We start from the raw sequence: 22,685 nt of genomic DNA, 5'->3' as shown, positions 1-22,685 counted from the left end.
CAGAGGGTTAAAATGGAGCAGCAAACACAGCCTCCTGGTGAAGGGCAGGGACGGGAGAAAGAAAGGCGAGGGCAACAGTGAGGAGCTGTCTTCAGGCCTGATCTCATGTCTACTTTAGGGATCAGGTCCTAAACCCTCTTTGTATTAGAAATGGGAAGAAGGATTTTCTCTTAAATCGCAAAATGCAAATCAATTCTCATGACTATGACATGCGAAGCCAGACTCAGAGGAACTATGGAGAGACAACAATAAACACGGAGAAAAAATTAATTCAAACCATAAGCTTGATAATGAGGACATCTAGATGAAACTGGTTATTACCGTGTACTGCTAAGGAAGCTGTGGACTGCTTATCCCCGCACACGCAGGTATAATCACCAGCATCACTCTCAGTTAGATTATGGATCACCAATTCTGCAGTGACATCCTTCTGCCTCATTTTGTATTTCTCGCTAGGTTTGAGGACTGTGTGTCCTTTTTTCCACTCCACTGAAGCGGTCTTGGTCAACTCACAGCGCAGAGTGACTATTTCACCCTCAGTGGCTTCCTCATTCCTTAACTCTTCTTTGAAGAGAGCAGGAAGAGCTGAGAAACAAAGGAGCAAACATTTTCATGATTTGCAGTTCTTGGCCACCAAAAAAAAAGAACCTTGAGGTTTACCAGTAGCTATTTATGCCTAGTTATTGACATGAGGATCATCTCACAGAAGGAAAATACTAATTTGTATCATAGAAACAAGAGGGTCTCACACGGTGTACATTTGCTGATTGGTTTAGAGATGTATGAAGAATAAACAACAGGAATGGGAAAACTTCATGTATGGTCAAAACTATAGCTTTTGCAGTGTAATTCAGCCCAGGAGAAGTGATATAACTGGTTACACCACCATCAGGAAAAAAAGCTAAAGGGAAAAAAGAAAAGGCTTTAGCTTACGTGTTAAGGATGCCTACAGACCTAGCCTGAGAGTTAGAATGAGGCTGAAGAGCAGACTCCGACAGACCTCTTGGAAGTGCTTGGGTAACAATAAAAAGGAAAAAGAAGGAAGATGTCTCCATTGGGGAAATATGCTTTAAGACCTTCACACCAGGAGGTTCAGGTGTATCCTAACACCTCATCACTTTTGGAACAACTAATAGAATCATTCAGGGCACGAGACTGGACAGCCATGTGGTAATATTTACTGTGGGAGCTGTAGGATGGGGCAATGTCTGCTAAGTCTTTGGGATGGGGTGGAGACCACATTTGGATATAGAATATATATGAAAGAGCAAAAGAGGAGGATCTCCAAGTCCTGACTGACCAGCAAGAAATAAATATTTGAGGATACAGATGTGGAGGATAACTGGGCAGATACCAATTATGAAGCAGGAGAGGCTCATGGATTTTAGGACAAGGAATGATGGAGAAGAGCAAAAGGAAATTCTGTGGGCAGCAAGAAAGCAAGCTTCAGTAATTCAGTAGTTGTTACTTACGACCAAGCAGAAGCAAACTTAAAGGACAAGGTAGTTTAAGAGAGTGGAAAGCTTCCTGAAGAAAGAATATGAAGGGCATAATTGCACAGACTACCCCACTCCAAGGACCATCAGGAATAGCCTGACTAAGTCACGAATTCTTCAGTGTCCTGAAACTCGAGAGACCTATAAAATATGGGAGGTTTAGATGAGTGCAAAAGCAATACTATGGAATGTAGAGGCAAAACCAGAAAGGACAGTTTCCCAGCATGACTCAGGAAGGTCAAGGTCAGTTCCCCATTCCTGGACTCTGTCACCTCATGGACAAAGAGACCAACATGAACGAGGGGCTGAAAGACACAGCTGAATGCTATACGACAAAGAGACCAACATGAACGAGGGGCTGAAAGGTAATCTGCAAAATGATGCTGATACTAAATATCTCCAGACAGCTGAATGCTATATGTAGTTGTATCCAGCAACTGGGTGGCGAGATCACTACTCCAGGAGCTTTCCATGTCCTCTGCTCACAGTTCAACTTGTGGCTCTTAGCTGGAACAGAATATTAATATGCAACAGAATATTAATATGCAAACCCCAGGAAACCTGGCCAGCCTGAGCTAGAAAGAAGCAGAAACAGTACATTGACATTTTGTAGGTAGATTAGAAGGAAGAAAAACAACAAGGGAGAAATTGGTCTACCAAATTTCAGGAATGTAATTTGATGGTAGGTAAGACGGGGAAGCTGAAGTGTTTAATTCCTTTTTCTTCTTTAATTCTAAAAGTTAATGATGGCTAAGAAAGTAGTGTGAATTCTGGCTAGGATAAGAAAAAAACATATTAGAGAACATTTAAATAAACTGAATATTCTCAAAGCACCTTGGTGTGATGAAATTTATCCTGGAATACTTAAGGCACAGGCTTAACCAGTATTAGACATTAACAGTTACACTGGAGAAATCAAAGAGAATGGGTGATGTTCCACAAGTACAGAAAAAAATGGAAGCTCAGAAGTGGAAAAGGTCTCAAAAACTGAAACACACACATTTAGTTGTCACCATGTAAACCAAGAGTCTAAGCTGCCAGGACACTCCAGAAAGATCCAAAGTCAATGGAGCCAACGGAGCTACCTGCTGACCAAATGTAAATGTCTGCTATCATAGAATCATAGAATGTTTTGGGTTGGAAGGGACCTTTAGAGGTCATCTAGTCCAACCCCTCTTCAGTCATCAGGGACACCTTTAACCAGATCAGGTTGCTCACAGCCCCATCCAACCTGGCCTTGAATGTCTCCACTACCTCTCTGGGCAACCCCTGCCAGGGTTTCACCACCCTCACTGGAAAGAATTTCTTCCTTAGATCCAGTCTAAACCTCTCGGGTTTCCATTTAAAACCATCCCCCCTTGTCCTGTCACAGCTGGCCCTACCAAAAAGATTGTCCCCACCTTTCCTATGGGCCCCCTTGAAGCCCTGACCGGCCGCACTCAGCTCTGCCCGCAGCCTTCTCTTCTCCAGGCTGAACACCCCCAACTCTCCCAGCCTGGCCTCAGAGCAGAGGGGCTCCAGCCCTCGGAGCATTTTAGTAGCCCTCCTCTGGCCCCGCTCCAACAGGTCCATGTCCTCCTGGTGCTGAGGGCTCCAGAGCTGGACGCAGGGCTCCAGGTGAGGTCTCCCCAGAGCAGGGTAGAGGGGCAGAATCACTCCCCTCAACCTGCTGGCCATGCTTCTCTTGATGCAGCCCAGGAGATGGTTGGTGAACCATGTATACGGCTGGTGAACTATGCGGTGAACTGCATGTCTCCCTGGCTTCCACTGACCATGTTGATTGGATCTCCACTGACAACAGTAGGAATTTAGGAACACTCACCAGTCTTGATCTACAAGCTGAATCCCACCACAGTGCTTGGGTTTTGGAAAAAAAGAGGTGAGAAGAGGGAGGCAGACAGAGGATCCAAGGAACTATGGTCATTTCAGCTTACCTTTAATTCTTTGGATAATGCTGTAGCAATATGCTTGGACTTGCCAAGAGCTTTTCTTTTTGTGAGGGAGTGGACCAGTGTAATATTAGTTGACATAGGTTAATGAACTTCGGTGAGAGACACACACAGGATACGTTGTACACCTTGATTTCAGTAAAGCTCTTACTTTAACTTCAGTAGGAAGCACTATCAGTTTGAAAACCACAGTCAAAGAATATTCATCTGTGATTTACAGTCACAATGAAAGAAAGAGTTGAGCAGAGTTCCTCGATACTCTGGAGTCCAGTATTATTCAGCATTTTCTTTAGCGGCTTGGACTGTGAAATGCAGAGCAGTCATTAACTTTGCAGATGATCTCAGGCTGGGAAGGGAGAGAAGCTGAAAGCACTTTGTTAAACAGGATTAGGATATAGAAGATCTTGATGAAGCAGTGGTGAAAAAATAGGCTGCAATTCAGCAAGAGCAGGTGCAAAATATTATATTTAGGAACAATCAACAACATCAATACAAGATGGGGAACACTAGGCAGCAGATCTGCAGAGAGAGAGTTGGGGTTACCAGAAGTCACGGAGCAAATGCAAGTTAAAAAAATGCAACTCTGATGTGAATAAAGCAATCAACATAATAGGGATGTATATAATGGAGTGCCATATGCAAGTCCTTCCATCCTACTCCACTCTGGCAAAGCCTCAGACAGAGCACTGTAGTCTGCTTTTGGCCTCCACACTTCTAGAAGGATGTGGATTAACTGAAGATGGTCCAGAAAGCAACAAAGAGGAGCTGAAGTCTAGAAAACATGACCTATGAAGAAAGAGTGAAAGGATTGAAGGTGCTTAGTCCAGAAAAAAGATGACAGAAGGGAGCATGATGAAAGCTTTCAAATCTGTAAAGCAGTCTTACAGAGAGCAAAACAACAAATATTTCTCCATTTCTACAGGATATGGGACAAGAAGTATTGACTTAAGCCAGCCAGAGAAAGATTTTTGACGACACTAGGAAGAACTTTCTGGCAGTGATGATGGGTAGGCAGTGGGATGAGTGTCCAAGGGAACTGCAAATTCTTCATCACTGGAGTGAGGCTAGATAGGGGTGATGGTGACTTGGGGCTCAAGGGTGGACTAGATGACCTGTAGAGGTCCTTCCCAATTCTATTTCCCATGGTTAAATTGGAGGTTCAAGACTGAAGCCATGCTTGTTTTACTGGTAAGTATAAAGATGCAAAGGTCTGGGCAATAAAGCAAAGAAATTGGATCATTGACCTACTGACTTTCCAGGTGAGAAAGATGGCCGAAACTACCTCTTACTGTCCTATGTTAACAGCGGAAATAACATTTTCCTCTCTTCCAAGGGAAGTTTGTAGCTGAATTTGACTAAGGACTGTGAAGATCTCTTCCACTAGAATGCTGAGTATTTTGCAATAGCAGAATACAAATCTTCATGATCCTTGGCCAGAGTTATATAAAAAAAGTTGCAATGAATCAAGATTTGTTTGTATTATTTAAAATTATCTGCCAAATCCTAATGTAAGTTGAAATCCAAGATAGGTCTTTTTAAGAAGTATGAATGTTCCTGCTGCTCCATCTCTCTAGGCTCAAGTCAAAAGTAAGTAAAACAGAACAAAAAATGCAAGCATGTGGAATGCTTCAGCTTTCAGTTTGGTGCAAAGCAACAAAGCCGTGCACCAACAAGAGCAAGGAGAAGAAAACAGGGAAAATGTTAGTATAATAACGGGACTACAATTCTACTTAGATAAAAATCACCATTAAAAAAAAAAAAAAAAAAAAAAAAAAAAAAAAAAAAAATCCATTACTGACAGAATTAATGGTGGCAAGATTAGAGAAAGAACTCGTTGTGTGACAGCACTGAGGCTTCCAGAGGAGACAGGAGACACATGACACAAAAATTTCTCATTTCTGTTTTCTTACCATGCACTGTCAGTGCTGCGGTAGTCTTCTCATCTCCACACAGGCAGGTATACTCCCCACCATCCTTGACTTCTAAAGCATGGATCAGCAGTTGTGCTGTAGTACCTTCCTGCCTCATAGTATATTTTTCGCTTGATTTGAGCACTTTGTGCTTCTTTTTCCACTCCACAGAGGCAGCCCTAGAGAGCTCGCACTGTAGCGTGGCTGTTCCGCCTTCTGTGGCTTCTTCATTCTTCATCTCTTTTTTGAAGTGTGCAGGCAAGGCTGAGGAGTTCAAAATGAGCAGAATGTTTGACCATGGCAGCTATCCAAGTAACTATTTATCTGTGGTCTGTCAACCACACGTGACAAGCAAAGCCTTCCCTAATCTAATAAAACAGGATTGATAACCACTCTGGGAAACATCTGATGGTGACTTGGGAAAGCTGGAGAACACCTTGTTCATCAGTCAGAGCTGCTTTTATGGTCTATGGCACGAAATGGAGAATGACACCAGTCTCAACTTCAGACTCTGCAAGACTGAGCCCTACCTTACTTTGGGTATTGCCTGGCCCAATGGAAAATGAAGCCCAACTGGGGTGTAAAGGTTCTATTGCAATGCAAATGACTACTGAAAAAGTTCATAAATGAAACTATATCTGAGGCATCAATATCACTTTCCCATGAGATTTATCCTCAGATAATGGTCTTGCAGAACTTGACTGACAAATTATTCTGAAACACTGAAAACTGTATCAAAAATATCTCATAATCAAATTGCAATATTCTCAACTTTAGGATTGTAATAGCTTTACAACCCACGTTAGAATAACATGATTTTCCTTTTTTAGCAACTACTACGGAACACAAGAGTCAAAGAAGTGAGTTGGAACCAAGATGAATATCAGATATTTTTGCAATGAACCCCTGATCGGTGCCTCATACTGACCAGCGTATTCAAGCATTAATGCCCATGTCCAACCACATGTTGCTAAATTCATCAGAAACCAGGCTGAAATTTCAAAACTGATACTACTGTAGTCTTTAAAAAACAAAACAAAAACAAAAACACCCCACCAAAAAACCAAACACCTGGTTGAAAATAATCCACTTAATTTTTTATATATATATATATTTTTTTTTTTTACCATTCACTTTTAGTGCAGCAGTGGTTTTCTGCTCTCCATAACAGCACGTGTAATCTCCAGCATCTGCCAGATCTAAATCACGGATCACCAGCTCAGCAGTTGTGCCCTCGCATCTCATGGTGAACTTGTCATTTGGCTCCAGGGCTGTGTCTCCTTTCCTCCATTCCACGGCGGCCGCGGGCTTGTTCAGCTCACAGCAGAAAGTGGCCGTGCCGTTCTCTGTGGCTTCCACGTTCTTCAGCTCTTTTTTAAAATGCGGAGGAAGGGCTGAAGATCACAGGTGAAGAGAGAGCGCTTTAAAACTGAGGAAACACTGTATCTTGACTGCTTCACTGGATTAAAACCCTTTAATCTCTAAAAATTTTAGGCTATATAGTACCTGAGAGGCAAATATGGATTTCAGGGGCATCCCTGCCTTATGCTTTGCAGCACCACATTCAGCATGTCACAGCTGAACTGTTGTAAAACTACAATTTCAGTACTGGAAGGTATGCTTTAAAGGCATTTTAAGGTCTCGATAACAGAAAGCTGGCCCCAAGCTTTCAAGGAACCATGCACAGCTGTCTTAAAATGGGATGAGCAATTAAAATGAACGCTTTGTTATTTAAAATTCCAGGCTGCAATGCCTCATTCTCACCCGCCTTGCTCAGTTGTTATCGTAACAGAGCACCTTTCAATTCCATTCAATTAAAACAAGAGATATCTCAGTGATATGTCTAGAGAAATCAATGAATGGAAATACTGCAAGTGCTATTTTCGGCTTCAACGAGGTCTTCGTTATCTGCTTCCAGATTCCATTAACATGAAAGAAAAGGGACAGAAAAGACCGCATGGTGCTTTTTATCAGTCCCAAGTGAAGGACTTTCAGTAAAAGATATCCCTGGGGGTTGATACGGCTGTCATAAAAATGTAAAATAATAGATGGGGTCAAGAACGGTTTGTGATCCTGCATGGGATCACAGGTGGCAAAGCAGAAAGTCCCTATTAAACGCATGTGTTTTACCATGCACTGTCAGGGAGGCGGTAGTCATCTTGTCTCCGCACACGCATGTGTAATCTCCTGCATCTTGTTCCTCCAGGCTATGGATCGTCAGCTCAGCAATGGTATCCTTCAGTCTCATTTTGTGCTTCTCACTGGGCTTGAGCACCTTTTGCCCTTTTTTCCACTCCACCGGAGCGGGTTTAGTGAGCTCACACTGCAGAACCGCTGCCCCAGTTTCTGTGGCTTCCACATTGACAAGTTCTTTTTTGAACAGTGCGGGCAAAGCTATGGGATGTAATATAAACAGAGAGTACATCAAAACCATTAACCAGACCTTAAGGAAATTAAGACTAGGTCCTGAGGCCATTAACCAGACCTTGAGGAAATTAAGACTAGTTCCTGAGGCCAGTCCTTCACTATTACAGGAAAACAAATCATATAGTCTATTAGAAAACTACTTATTATTCTATTGGAAAACTACTGCAGGATCTCGCAGGGATAACTGCCACCATGACCTGCCTCTAATGTTGGCTTATGCAGCATGCTCGTCATTTCCCAGCTGATTCCAGCAGTCCTCTCTACCTATTTCAGTTTGAATTCATCTATCTTGAACATTAATGACCCGACTTTTGATGGAAAGTCATTGCCCTGGATGACAGCACTGCTAGCTGGAGATCTCTACCTTTCCTAACATCATAATTTATCTTTCCTGTTTGGAAAAAAAAATAAAAATAGTAATATAACTTCAGGTGCACTTTAAACTATAATTCCCAAGGACATAATGGCACTAATATCAGGAATACAGAGTTTTTTCTAGCAGCATTCAGCAAATTGCCTTGTGGTGTGCCACCGAAGTAAAAAGGAAGCGACGTGCACAGGGAAGAAAGAGCCAGCTCAGAGGAGGAGAGGAGCAGAAGTACCTCCAGCTGGGAGAAAGAAGAGGAAGCAAAAGCATGCAGAAAACCTGAGAGAAGAGAGCTTTGCCTCCACAGTTTTGCCCCGTCCTTCAAAGCATCCTTCAGATATATCTCAAATTAAAATTATTCATTCATCTATTGGAACTATATAAGAACTGCCGCTGCTGGAGGGGCAACCAAAGCTTATCACTGTTCTCCATGGCAGAGACAGGCACAAAACCTGTGCCACCGCCTCTAAATCAGGACCTGCAGAACAATGGTTTGGGGGGGGGGGGTTTGGGAAGTACCATTCCCTCAGCAGAATATATCACAGTGCCACAAAGCAGGAGGACGACACGCATTCATTCCTGAATGGGAAAACCTCTCACTAACGGAGCTCAGCGTTTTTAAAGATCATTCCTTCAAGTTAAGCACCGAAATCCACTGATATCGGCGGGACGCAAGGATAAACCCTCTGCACAAAAGCTTGCTGCTGAAGGTCTGCACACTTTTGGCCTTACATACAGGTGCTTTTTTCACTTTTAAAAAGTGAAGACTAAGACGAGAAATTCTCACAACTCTACTTTGCTATAAAGCCACCAGTTTCAAACTGACAGAGCGTGGGAGATGGGATGAAACACAGCCAGGAAAGCAAGAAAATGCTGCAGAATCAAAACATCAAAGCAAGTGGGAAAGAGACCTCTCAGGGAAAAGGGAGCTTCCAGAGATCCTGCTATCATAACGAGAATGGCTTTTTTACCATGGACTGTCAAGACAGCCGAGGTCTTCTGATCTCCACACATGCAGGTATATTCTCCTGTATCTTCTACCTCCAGATCTCGGATCAGCAGCTCTGCAGCAGTGTCTTCTTGTCTCATCCTATATTTATCGCTTGGTTTGAGCGTCTTGTCCCCTTTTTTCCACTCCACTGGGACACCGACCTTGCTCAGCTCACAGTGCAGAGTGGCTGTGGCACCATCGGTGGCTTCTCGGTTCTTCAGTCCTTCTTTGAAAAACGCAGGCAAAGCTGAAGGACAGCAATACGAGCAGTGAGATGTAGTGCTCCAAAGAGAATTAATCATGGATGTTTAATTTTCCTTTTCCCTCTCATCTCAAACTGATTTATCAATACAAGAACATGGATTCTCAATAGTCTCCATGAAACAGTATGAGGAAAGAAATGTCATCACCAGGGAAGGATTCAATGCTTACAGTAATCCACAGAGATATTTTAACATGTACTCGGTCACAAATCAATACAGACAGAAGTAGAAAACCCAATTTTTTTCCTGTGAAATTTCAAGCAAAAAGAATAAATACTAATTTGAAATTTCTGAGAAAAAAAAAAAAGGTTTTCTTACATGACTTTATAAACCATAATGGGAGGATGTTTGCTATGTTTTCACCTACTTAAGGAAATGAAAAGACATTGTCCATTAAAAAAATGAAACACTGAAGTTTCATTCTAAATGTCTGTTTGAAATGAAATTGTTCATTTCAATATGTGGTGGGAAAACAAGCATTTTCACCTGAACTGACATACCCTTTCAACCATGTCAGTGTCAGTAAAAATCAAAGTTCTCCCTGGGAATGGTCTTCCCTTAGAAGGTTTGGGCTTGCCTTACACAGGAGGGTAACTGAATGCAATGACAACTGGCCCGTGTGTAAAAAAAAGCACCTTGTTGTCCCAGGAATGGAGTATGGGAATAAGATTCCAAGGAATAACCTAACTCTTGGGAGTTTTGTGAAACCTTAAAATCACTAAGTCATAACCCCTTCAAGGCAACCCATTTTATTGGGCTTCAGCATAAGGGGGAGTCTAATAAAGGAACTTTTGAGGGGAAAAGCAAAATGATGGATCCTATTTGAAGCAGTAGTGGCAATCTGGGTTGTCTATATGTTTCTCTGAGCTTGCACCCTAATCCCCCTCTCATGCCACGCACCCCAGCTGCGCTGACGCCAACGGAAGCACTTCATTGGCATCAGTGAGCTGTGGATAAGGGTCTGGCAGAAGGAAGGAGATGGTGGGGTAACCAGGTATCTGTCCAAATGAACTGAGAAAACAGGATAGCTACTTTTAGTATGCATCTTGGTTTGTTTGGTTTACCATGTACTGTTAAAACTGCCATGGTCTGCTGGTCTCCACACACACAGGAATAATTTCCAGCATCTGTCGTGTCTAGGTTTTGGATTATAAGCTCAGCAACGACACCTTCGCGTTTCATTTTGTACTTGTCACTTGATTTGAGGGTCTTGAAGCCCTTCTTCCACTCCACGTTAGCAGCAGCCTTGTTCAGCTCACAGTGCAGAGAGACACTTTTACCTTCTGTGCCTTCTTCATCTGTCAGTTCTTTGGTGAAAAGAGCAGGCAGGACTGCAGAGTAAATGCAATATGGACATGGCATCAAAGCTGAGAAAGCCTGACCCATGATCTGCTCACTCTCTTCTCTCATGTCCCTGAACCTGCATGCCACTGAAGCCACAAGGCCTTCTTCACACTCCAGGATTTTTTCCCACTCTTTATCATTTCAAAAGAAATTTCAGCCTGATTGTTAGGTTTCTTGTCCTCACTGTCAACCACGTTTGCAGGTAGACAGACAAGCCATCTATCCTTTACTTTATACACCATAAAATCAAAGGGGTAAAATTAGAGGCCATATTTCAATATGAGACCCAAAGCATTTTGTTTCCTTCGAGAAAAAAACAGCAGCTCTACAGAAGTGCCCGATTCATGGCACTGTCTGTATTTTTATAAATAGAGCCCCTTAAAACAGAGCGGTTACAAACATGCTTCCAGCTTTCTGCAGGGGAATAGGCTGGGAATAGCAGGAGAATAAAAAGGCAACTTTTCATTAAGATTGTCCTTGTGTAGCATTGTACATTGATGAAAACTTATTCCTCTTAGGGGCAACAAGTGTAACAGTCTAAGCTACAAGAAGTAAATATTATTCCCACTTTTTGGTCAATCCCTATGGGTAAACTTTTACACAAGCAGCTATACTGGACTAGGGAGATTGCGTTGAGCTGGGGACCTGTACTCCACTTGTCATTTGAACATAGCACTTAGGAAGACAGATAGCACATCAAGAGGGCATCGGGTGAAAGGAGAGAGAGAAGGAAAACAGAATAGAAAAATTAATCAGCAGGGGGGAGGACAGAAAGTATACAGGGACCAGATGAAACAGGAGAAAAAGAAGAGGAGAGGTTGGAATTATACAGATGTACTTGGGTCACGGGCCGAGAATTTCTTTTTACCATTTACTGTCAAAGCAGCTGTAGTCTGTTGATCTCCGCACACACAGCTGTAATCACCAGCATCTGCCAAATCCAAATCCTGGATCATCAGCTCCGCAAAGGGACCTTCCTGCTCTATTTTGTATTTTTGACTTGGCTTGAGGACCGTATTCCCCTTTCTCCACTCGACTGGAGCCGATTTGCTCAGTTTACAGTGCAAAGTGACTGCCTCCCCCTCTGTAGCTTCCTTGTTCAACATTTCTTCTTGGAAGAGGATAGGCAAGGCTGAAGGATGCAATACCAACAGAGAAGGAATCAGCATTAGAGCGAAATGAACTGGACTCTGCTGCAAGATACTGGGCTGCAGTATATACATTTAACCAAAAATGCACTACTATGAGGTGGATACAGTGTAAAGGGGGGTAAAATATCCTAGAGTAGAGAGAAATAAATTAGAGAAAACAATAATACAACATAGCCGTGCTGTCTCAAAGCAAACAAAACAAAAAAAGTACAAGGGGATATTCCCTAATAGGGTGACTCTGGCACCACAGAGTCAAGAACATGAAATCTCTAAGAAATCACACTGACAAAACTTCGGATGACCAACAAATGCTGTCAAGCACATTAAGTTTGGGGCGTAATGAGCAAAATGGGTAGAACGGTTACCGTTCACTCTCAAGGTAGCTGTTGTCTTCTGGTCTCCGCACACGCAGGTGTAGCTCCCAGCGTCTGTCAAGTCTAGGTCTTGGATAACCAGCTCAACAAAACGCCCTTCCCGTCTCATTTTGTATTTGCCATTTGGCATCAGCACCTTCCCGTCCTTCCTCCACTCGACCGAGCCCACCGCCTGGCTCAGCTCGCACTGCAGGGTGGCCGTCCCGCTCTCGGTAGCTTCCTCATTCTTCAACTCTTTTTTGAAACGGACTGGCAGGGCTGAGAGATGCAGAATGAAAAGGGATTGCAACCCCAGACCCTGCCCAGATGTCTGGTCAGAGGCTGAATCATCATTTAGCATATGACTACCTAAGCCTTATTCCAACTCCTTTATCCTTAAGCACACATCCTGCCTTTTTTTGTGGATGGTGAAAAAAAATTCTCCAGTAAATTGTTCTGTGGGAATCAATGTATGCATGATCTTGATTGGGATCACACATACAAATGACAAACTCATCCTCATCAGTAAAGGTGATGAACCCTCCCTAACAGAAAAATCCCAAGGAATCTTATGTTTCCGTACTAATTCAGGAAAACATACGTGCATGTCAGCACCCTTCACTTGAGGAAAGGTGAGAAGACAACACAACACACACACACATCCAGCAATGGGTAGAATGAAAGGTGATCATGGATGGTGATTGAGGAAAGGAGAGACATGGCAACAGGAAAAAGTGCAAGGATAAAGCAGGACACAAAAGGTAGGTGTGGAGAGGGAGTGTACAGGGAGGAGGAGGGAAGAGATGGACAAAGACGTTCCAGAGTTTCACGGGTTATTTCTGACTTTTTACCATTCACTGACAAGGCTGCTGTGGTTTTTTGGTTTCCCACCACACATGTATATTCTCCAGCATCCTTTGGGTCCAGATCGTGGATCAGCAGCTCAGCCACCGTGCCTTCCTGTCTCATCCTGCACTTGTTACTTGGCCGGAGAAGAGTGTGCCCCTTCCGCCACTCCACGGGGGCCTCTCTGCTCAGCTGGCATCGCAGGGTGGCGGTCCCACCTTCCACAGCCTCCACGCTCTTCAGCTCTTCTTTGATGAGCACAGAGATGGCTGAGGAATGAAGCATGCTCGCTTTACTTCAGGAGCATCGTTACCAACTGGTGACATCATATGGGACTTAAAGCCAAAATAAATTCTCTTGGCACAGTTAATAAGCTCTGACCTACCTGCACATCCAGGACTCTACTTAATTTTAAAATAGCACACCATGGGTTTGGAAGGAAATAAAACCAAACCAATTATTTTCCAATAATTAGAGTATCAAAGTAATTACCCTTCTGCTGCCCAAATGCTGTCGGTTGCAGACGCGTGAAAAACTTGCTGAGAAAGTGAAGAAAAGAATTGCATATTCTTTAACAAAATGTGGAGCTGAGGCCCTTCTTACCTCCTGGCTTAGAGCTCAGACAAGCACCTCTATCCAGAGCAGAAAGCAGAAGAGTTATTTCAGAGGCAAGGAAAGAGATTGTGTTATCAAGGATATTTGATTGCTATATTTTAGCACGAAGTTATTGTCCTAGAAAATAGAGAACATAATGGATGCAGCCAGAGCTGCCTTTTGTTTGTCCTGATCCCTTTTTATCTTAATGCTCGCTAAAAATGTGCAGGAGCTAGCATGGCCGTGGTAAGAACAACAACAAATGGTGACAAGCAGGTGTCTTATTCCTACCATGGATTTTGACTTGGGCTGTGGTCTGCTGGTCTCCAGTGTCACAGGTGTATCTTCCTGCATCTTCTGGCTCTGTGTTATGGATCACCAGCTCTGCCACTGTCCCCTTCTGCTTCATTTCATATTTGGCACTTGCCTGGAGCGTGGCTTCTCCCTTCTTCCACACCACGGTGGCATCAGCTTTTGTGAGTTCGCAGCGCAAGGAGACAGATTTCCCCTCTTCCATTTCCGCGTTCTCCAGGGCTTGTTTAAAAAGGACAGGCACAGCTAGAACACAGAACCGGGGATTAGGACATGGCCTCTTGACCTGCTGTACAGTAAGTGCCCCATGAATGCTGTCACCCCTTAAAACTAGTCCTTTCCCAGATGAGAAGAGCCACCCTCAACCCTCCCTTGGTTATGTGACATCGAAGTGATTCTGCCTGGGAGCAGGAAGAAATCTCTCCCCAAGATGTTATCGTCTCACCGGGGATTCCTGGGAGTACAGGGGAAGTTTCTCCCATCTTTAATAAGGACCCTTTCAGAGCCCTCTGAGCAGCCTCACCAAACAAATTCCCTGCTGCTGCAGGGCTCTGTGGCAGTCTTCATGTCTTCTATCTCTCCTGCTTTCTGCTCCCAGCACATACTGCTTTTGCTATACTACTAAAGGCACTGTATTTGTTTAATGGCACTGGGGAGTGCCAATGGCACCTGAGAGCTTTTAAAAAAGGGGGTTGGGGGAGGTTTGGGAGTCAAAACATTAGTCAGGGACTGGACTTGACTTATGTTTTCATGCTGTCCTTGTGCTCCCATGCTCCTGTCTTCAACTCTAACTCCATTCTTAACCAGAGCCATGTAAAAAAGATCAGGAACTATGGCATGTAGGGTACAGAAATGAACCCTTTGCCTTTACTTACTTCCTGTTCAGTGAGAAGTTACAGAATTAAAATTCCAGACACATAACGTGAGACTCCATGAATGAAGTATATACAGGTGCTTACAAGTATGCAATATCACCATTAAATTTTACATACGAATTTGCGGATTGCACTGCCACAAAGGGCTGTGGGGTTGGTTTTTTTTAATAGAAGATCTGTTAAGCAATGCTTTAAGAAAGCACGGCGACGTATCTAACTCGGCCTTACCATTTACTTTCACCCGAGCAGTGGTCTTCAGTTCCCCAGTGCTGCAGGTGTATTCCCCAGAATCTATCGATTTGACATCTCGGATAATGAGCTCTGCCACAGTACCACACTGCTTAAATTCGTATTTCTCACTGGCATAGAGAACAGTGTCTCCTTTCATCCATTTCACGGGGGTACCAGGTTTGCTGAGCTCACAGGTCAGCTTGACTTGTTTTCCTTCTTTCGCTTCTTCATTTTGGAGCTCTTGCTTGAAAAGAACTGGTATTTCTGAAAAAGAACATCGCAGACGGTTAAGGAAACACGTGAAAATGGAAATCACTTTTCCCCTTTTTTTGTTTCAGACTTTGTTATTCAGATAGAAAACCACAGGAACGGCAAAACATTCTCACAGCTCACACCTGGCTGCCAGCACTTTACAGCAGCAAAAAAAAAATATTTGAGATTTTTTTTTTTTCTTTTAACCTGTACTATTGAAGACGTTGCGACTATTACTGCTGTCATTATTAACATTAGCGGCAGATGCTGCCCTGCTGTTAATGACCCAGTGTGTTGCAGATGGGCAGGCAGAGCTCAACCACCAGCACAATAACTGTAAAACTCAACTGAGGTCAACTTGCACGTGACACAGAGGACACAAGGAAATGGCAAAGCACTTTCTGTCAGTACCAACAGTATTGATTTCTCATTCTAAAAGAAACCACAACATGTTTTTTATCGGACATGAATACAGACTTAAAAACAGCACAGAGCATACACAGAGAGGAAAGCACAGCCGTGCACGAAAGGGTCCATGTGGACATTCCTATGCAGGCTCTGTCACAGCCTGGGATGCGAGGCTTTAAGGTGAGCTAGTGCAGAGAAGGCATTTACTGGGGAAAAAACCTCAATGAAGTATTTTCCCTTCAGGTCATGAAAAAAAAAACCCAACAATTTCTTCCTGCTTTCTGCTATCTTACGAATATGCAAGTCAACTACTGACCGGTGATGCAGTTGTCCTGTGGCTGTTCAAAAACTACAACCTATTTGTCTGTTCCCCTTTTACCTCTAGTTCAGGACACTCACAGGACACTCAGTGCCACATGGCTACTGGCCTTTTTTTTTTTTTTTTTCCTATTTTTGCATTCTGCTCTTCTGATGTGACCCTAATAGATAAAGGGTCAGCGGTGTAGTTTGTAGTAGACATCCTTATGACTTGACTCCTTCACACCTACTGGTGACCTGCATCCACCTGTTTAAATCCTGTATCCATCCACACCCTTCTTTGCAAAGGCAAAGATGGAGTTGTTAACGCTCATTATGAGAGGGTTTTTTTTCCCTAACAGAAAATTCCTCTTCATTATGGACGAGATCCAGGTCCTACTAAGTCAACATAGGTCTTTCTTTTTTGCGTAACAGATATTGGGAAAGTATCCTAGTACTAATGAAAGACATAGCAAATCTGGACCATTAACCATCACCTCTCTTCTTCATTACATCATCAAGGCCTTCTCTTTCCTTGCACAGCACATCTCAGCCTTAAGTTAGCCCATTTCTTTGTGCTCTAGATAAATACTGTGAGCATCTTGCCTTCCCTCTTCATGCTCTGAGGTTCAGGTTCACTATTCCAACAACCCCAATGCTTTTTGTTCACAATGACTTCTCTAAGCTGGGTGCAGCTTTCAGTCAGCCCCTCCAGACCATGTTAAGAAGAGCTGCATGCATATTATCACTGGTCAGGCTAAACCCAGCCTGTGCCATTAACAGCCTCCCTGTATTTGCTCGAACCTGCCCATGTGAACGAACAATTTTGCTCACAGGAACCAAGCTCCTCCTCAACCTCAGGCTGGGGCAGTGACTCAAGACAGGCTGGAGCAATTATAACATGGGTAGCAGGTGAGCCTGGTTCTCACACAACTCAGACCCAACGTTTACCTAATGTACATGATGCTTATCCAATGTGCTCAAGGAAGTATATTAAAGTCTCATTGGTCTAAGCAGAGAACTTTTGCTCCAGCTCGGACCACGACCCTTCAGATAGAACCTCCTGCCTGATCACGATCTTTGGAATAAAAACTTTGGATGCACTACTCTCAATAAATTTGGCTGCCTAAAGCAGTTACCCAGGCAAATGTGGGTGTATGAGCTCCCTCCTTGGAGAGGACCATCAGTGGAGACAGCTTCGGAAGGTGATTCATCCTTTCTCTGGATAACCTCTTAGGCTGGGTGGATCTCCTACAGAGATTCCCAGTGTTCTCTACTGACCCATTGCTCTCTGCTCCAGAGAGCTTAGGCACTTAACTTTCACAGAGCTAAAATCAGGTATGAAGGATTTTCCTATTTCACATTCTGTCACCTCTCTGGGTGCTGTCCCAGATGACTTGATGAGAACCATTCCTGGACTGTGGTGCAAAGACATGAGGTTCCTTTTCAGTAGAGTTTCACGTTTTTATCATTTCAATTTATTACTCTGCCCTCAGTGTTAGATGACAAGTTAGGACCCAAACCATCACTCCAAATGTTCTTACCCTTGACAGTAATAACCGCACTACTTTTAGCTGCTCCAGCCTCACACTCATATCTGCCACTGTCTCTTTCTTCTGCCCTGTGAATGACAAGCTTGGCTTCAAATCCCGACCGGCTGATGTTATACTTGGAAGAATTCCTAAGGTTCTTCCCGTCTTTGCACCACTTTACAGGGCTGTCTGATTTGGAGGTTTCACAGTGAAGGATCACATCCTCTCCCTCAGTGACTTCAGTATCAACCAGCTCCTTTGTGAAGATGCAGGGCTTCTCTAGAATCACATAAAAACCGTCTGAGATGTTTCAGAAGAGGTGCAGGTTTTCAGATCACAAGTAATCTGCGAGTTTTACATCCAAGATTACTTGTATCAAAATTACAGGTCAAGGTTAGTAACAAAAAATTTGGTGTTCATGACTATAAAACCCTCAGGAAGGTACCAGTCATGCCAGAAAATGTTGCTTAGTAAATACCTAATGCTGTCTGAGAGAAACTGAGAAGAAAATTTGCCTGTCAAAGAACATAAATGAGATCTCACATCTCGCTAAATATGAACAAGATGGACACACAATCTTCCTAAGCCCTTTTACATGGGAGCTGATTAGTTTGAACCCTCTAACTGAATGTGGAAAAGTTAATTCCTCATGAAGCGAGGTGCAACACAGGTTTCTCAAAGCCAGTCATCTACAGCAGGTCTCATCTCATCGGTATGAGTCATCTAAAAACCAGGCAGATACCCTACATGGCCAGTCTGAGCTATCTCCATAACTGCTGGGAGATGACAGACACCTCCAGAGACCAGATATTCACTTCCAAAATAGGTCATTATGACAGAGAAGATGAACTTCTCTCTGGAAGTGTTTGTCTTTCTACACAGCTTATAGAATTAGCCTAAGCTAGATACCAATAGCTAAATTGGCCAAGGTTCATCTTATCCCTCTTAGTTTAATGCTTTTTAATCCATAAAAATCCAGTCAATCGGGAGACCAAAACCTGGTTTTGGTAACTATAGCATCACAGATTAGTGCTACCAAAAGGAATCAGCCTTTTGCAAATAAGAACTTCCATTTGGCTTCAGAAAAATCTGTTTGCATTTCTCTAGCATAGCAAAATTTAAGCAAATCTTCAAATTTTGGAAAAAAAAAAAGTTCTTCGCAAGAAATGGTGTGATTCTGAAAGAAATGAGAATATGATCTGACACAGTGGGGACTGTGGGTTTTGCATCTCTGGGCAAGGAGAAATATTTATGTTTCTAGTAAGAAAACACCTCTCTCATCCTGCATTCTTGGGCTGGCTGACATTCATTTTATTCCCTCGCTGTAGGAGTAGACTAACACTGCAGTTTTAACCCAGTTTGACTTTTCCAGAGAAAACTATTCATTGTCAACATTAAGTAGCAGAGAACACACGTAATGTGGCCTTTCAAGCAATGGAAATGAAATTAAAAACTTATTGGATACACTTTTTTAAAAGTAATTGATTTCTCCTCCCTTATCATCACCCTACGAGCTTGGTTCAAAGAAAACTGGACAAGGCATTCAATGTATCATCACTACAGCATAACATTCCCATCTAAGGCCCAATGAACACACTGAGTTGTCCAGGATTACAAAGTATTAATTCCCCAGCTCTAGCTTCTTTATCTATGTAATGCTGTTATCAAACATATACAGATATACATATGATGGGGCCAAATTTGTATCACTTTTGTTCTTTTTTTTTCACCTACCCACATTAACCCATAGTTATTTCTACACATTCTTTCCTCTCCTGCAGTTTTATGGTTAAATTACCTTTAACAACCAAACTGGCAGAGGTTTTCTTATCACCAGCTTCAAATGTAATGACCCCCGAGTCCTTCAGTGAGAGTTTTTTCAACGTTAGCAAGTGATATCCACCAGGCTGAGACTGGATCTCATTAAGTTCATTGGTATGGAGTGGGGTTTTATCCAAAAACCACTGCACTTTGCTATAGTCTACAGGAGAGATTCTGCATTTGAACATGGCAGATTCTCCTTCTAACACAGTGACATCTTCCAGGTCTTCTGTTATTAGCACTTTCTGGCCTGAAAGGAACATAGATACATCAATTACTGGAATCTTCAGTTTCTAGCATGAAAAATTATATGGAAAACACCACGATTCCCCATGTGAGTATTTCAAGAAAGAAATACGTTCATGATACAGAAGACCGAAACACAATTCTCCTGTTATTGAACGCAAAAACTATTCACAGGAAGATAATATATACAGGACGCACACCAAAATAGGATGAAGACAACTTTAAAGCGCCAGAACACATACAGCAGAACGAGTAGCCAGTACAATGCAAATCCAGTGTTATAAAGTTTCTCCTGATGAAACGACCTGGCAAGGCTGAAAGGATGCATCTCTGACAGCATCATTGGGCTCTAGACATCACTAAGCAGATGATCCCTCCCATGACAACCCCTCTGTTTTACTACAGCAAATATAACTTGCTTTCTACGGGATAGGACCACCCAGCATCCACCTTCCTTGAGCTCAGTCCAACCATAAACACGGTGGGAAGCGGAGAGACTGTCTGAGTGCAGCTTTAGTAATAAGAAATAAACCAGCTCTGAAAACCTGCCTGCATAGATACAGATAGATATACATCTAACTATAAATAAATAAATAAATAAATAAAACAAGGTTATCACTGTATACAGAGGTGTATCTGATATTGCTCCGACTTACAAAACCAGTACCAGGGAATTTTTACTTTTATCTTGAGCTGTGTGACAGAGAAATCTCTCTTCACTCAAAAAAGTCAGTGCTGGAAACCTCACAGCGGGTTCAGGCAGCTCAGATCCCGGGGCCGTGATGGGGGTTAAGCACAATTCTTTGCTTCTCGAGGCTGCTGTAGCAGATGATCATAGGTGGAGGAGGCTGGCTTTACCCCCTCAGTCTTTAATAGCTAGCTATAATAATTAATAAGTGGACACTGCCCCTGCATCTCTATGCGCCTTGTTCTTCAGTTGTTCCTCCTATTCTCTTCATCACTGCATCTATTTCAGCTGAAGAGTTTCTCCCAGCTGGGGCTCCAGTGAGGGAACTGGGAGGAGTGGTAACAACCAGACCTCACTCCTTCCCCTTAAACACCGTCCTGCTGTTAGCACTGGCCACCACAGCTCATTTACCGCCTGTAGCATCAAACAAAATTGTTTGGGTTGTACTCTTCTGCTGGGGCGTGTAACTCACGTCTAAGGTGCGCTAAAGCACTTATTGCACTTAAAGCACTTAAATTAAGCACTTAAAGATCCCTTCACCACTCATTCACCCACCCCCTCTTAGAAACCACTACTGCAAAGAAGCATCAAGGGATGTGGAGAAAATCCTGGAGGCAGAATAACTTTTCCCTCATTAAATAGCCCGCACTCTGAATCATATCCATCCTACGTTCACACAGGAACACCAGCCTCTCCTCACATCAGCCTTTTGGGTTTTAAATCATACCCAGAGTCCTCCAGGTGTAATTGCTTCAAATCAACAAATTATTCTGCATATCCAGCTCCATGTTGCTACATTTTTGCCCACATGTCCCGTGTAGTGTTTATACATCATGACTTAGAGCCAGGAATCTGTAGATCTGCTACCTCTATGCTGAGAGAGAGATCTGCCAATGCACATAACATTTTTTGGTGGAAAAACAGGACGTACAATCGTATTCCTCTCATGCATACCTTGCACGACTAGCTTGGCTCTGGACTGGGCATCACCAATGTCGCAGGTATAAGTGTCACTGTCACTTTTCTCCAAGTTATTTATGGTCAGCTGGAGGACTTGTCCTTTCTGTGTGATCTCGTGCTTCTTGCCAGCCCTGAGTTCAGCTATGCCTTTCCTCCAGACCACAGAGGATGCAGCTTTCTCGCTCTGGCACGTAAAAACTGCAGTTCCACTTTCATTGACTTTCAGATCTGAAAGTTCTTTGACAAAATAATTAGGTTTTTCTGGAAAGGAAAAAAAAAAAGAAGACAGATTTGTTACCCAAACAAGTCCTGAGCATACAGAGTCATCTTGAATCCCCTCTACCCCTACTTGTAGAATCACAGAATATAGAATCATAGAATCATTTAGGTTGGAAAAGACCTTTAAGATCCCCAAGCCCACCCTTCCCCTAACCCTGCCATCCCACCACTAAACCCTGTCCCTCAGCACCTCGTCTGCCTGGCTTTTAAATACCCCCAGGGATGAGGACTCAACCCCTTCCCTGGGCAGCCCCTTCCAGTGCCTGACAGCCCTTTCCAGGAAGGGATTTTTCCTAATATCCAATCTAAACCTGCCCTGGCACAACTTGAGGCCATTTCCTCTCATCCTATCCGTTGGAATGGATCTAAGATCATCGTCAGATCCACTTCCAGTCATAGAACATCTCGAGTAAAATACTTCCAGGGAAGTTTAATGCCATTGTACAGGTACTGGTAAGGTCTCATCTTGGAGAACACGTACAGTTTTGATTACCCATATTCAAAAACACTAATTCAAATTGCCAATTTTGATTGGCTCATTACATAGCACATAAGATTCTTCAATACCTACAAGGTGCTTCTTCAGATGTTTTATTAAAAACTTTTAATCCGTGATGTTTTTTGAAAACTAAAAATTGATCCTGCATAGGGAGATAGAAGAGAATAACATCTCCCACAGGCTGTAGATATTTACCCCAACTTCCAGCTCCTATGCATGCTTCAACTGACCTTGCACTGTGATCCTGGCTTTGGTTTTAGAGACCTCTGTCTCACAGGTGTACTCCCCACTGTCCTTGACTGTGGAGTCATGGATGATCAGAATGGCCTGCGTTCCCTCTTGGTGCAAGTCATATTTCTGGCTTTTTCGGATTGCTTTGCCATCCTTGTACCACCGGATGCTCACATCAGGTTTTGACAATTCACAGCTCAGGCTGATGTCCTGCCCTGCTGCTGATGTTTTGTCTTCCAGCTGTTTGGTAACCTCAGTAGGTTTTTCTGAAGGGGGGGGGGGGGGAAAAAGGAACTTTGAATAAAAAATCGTGATCACTATATAGCTGGGGGGTTCACAATTCAAATATCTAGCAAGACTTCA

General features: G+C 43.1%; 1 protein-coding gene across 1 annotated transcript in view; it reads right to left on the bottom strand.

Annotated features, from left to right (window-relative positions):
* OBSCN (obscurin, cytoskeletal calmodulin and titin-interacting RhoGEF) overlaps positions 1 to 22,685 on the bottom strand; it is a gene marked incomplete at its 5' end in the record, with an annotated part of 163,633 nt that overhangs the window by 103,707 nt on the left and 37,241 nt on the right. The window contains 15 exon segments of the mRNA XM_035892522.1: positions 322 to 585; positions 5,356 to 5,619; positions 6,483 to 6,749; positions 7,486 to 7,749; positions 9,121 to 9,387; positions 10,468 to 10,734; positions 11,616 to 11,879; positions 12,264 to 12,530; positions 13,103 to 13,366; positions 13,983 to 14,249; positions 15,107 to 15,373; positions 17,611 to 17,877; positions 19,397 to 19,669; positions 21,308 to 21,574; positions 22,322 to 22,588. Of these exon segments, the coding sequence (XP_035748415.1) occupies positions 322 to 585; positions 5,356 to 5,619; positions 6,483 to 6,749; positions 7,486 to 7,749; positions 9,121 to 9,387; positions 10,468 to 10,734; positions 11,616 to 11,879; positions 12,264 to 12,530; positions 13,103 to 13,366; positions 13,983 to 14,249; positions 15,107 to 15,373; positions 17,611 to 17,877; positions 19,397 to 19,669; positions 21,308 to 21,574; positions 22,322 to 22,588 (3,996 nt within the window).

This window comes from Egretta garzetta, unplaced genomic scaffold, assembly GCF_000687185.1.
Source record: "Egretta garzetta isolate BGI_Z169 unplaced genomic scaffold, ASM68718v1 scaffold124, whole genome shotgun sequence".
Taxonomy (NCBI): domain Eukaryota; kingdom Metazoa; phylum Chordata; class Aves; order Pelecaniformes; family Ardeidae; genus Egretta; species Egretta garzetta.
This window is presented reverse-complemented; position numbering and strand designations above follow the sequence as displayed.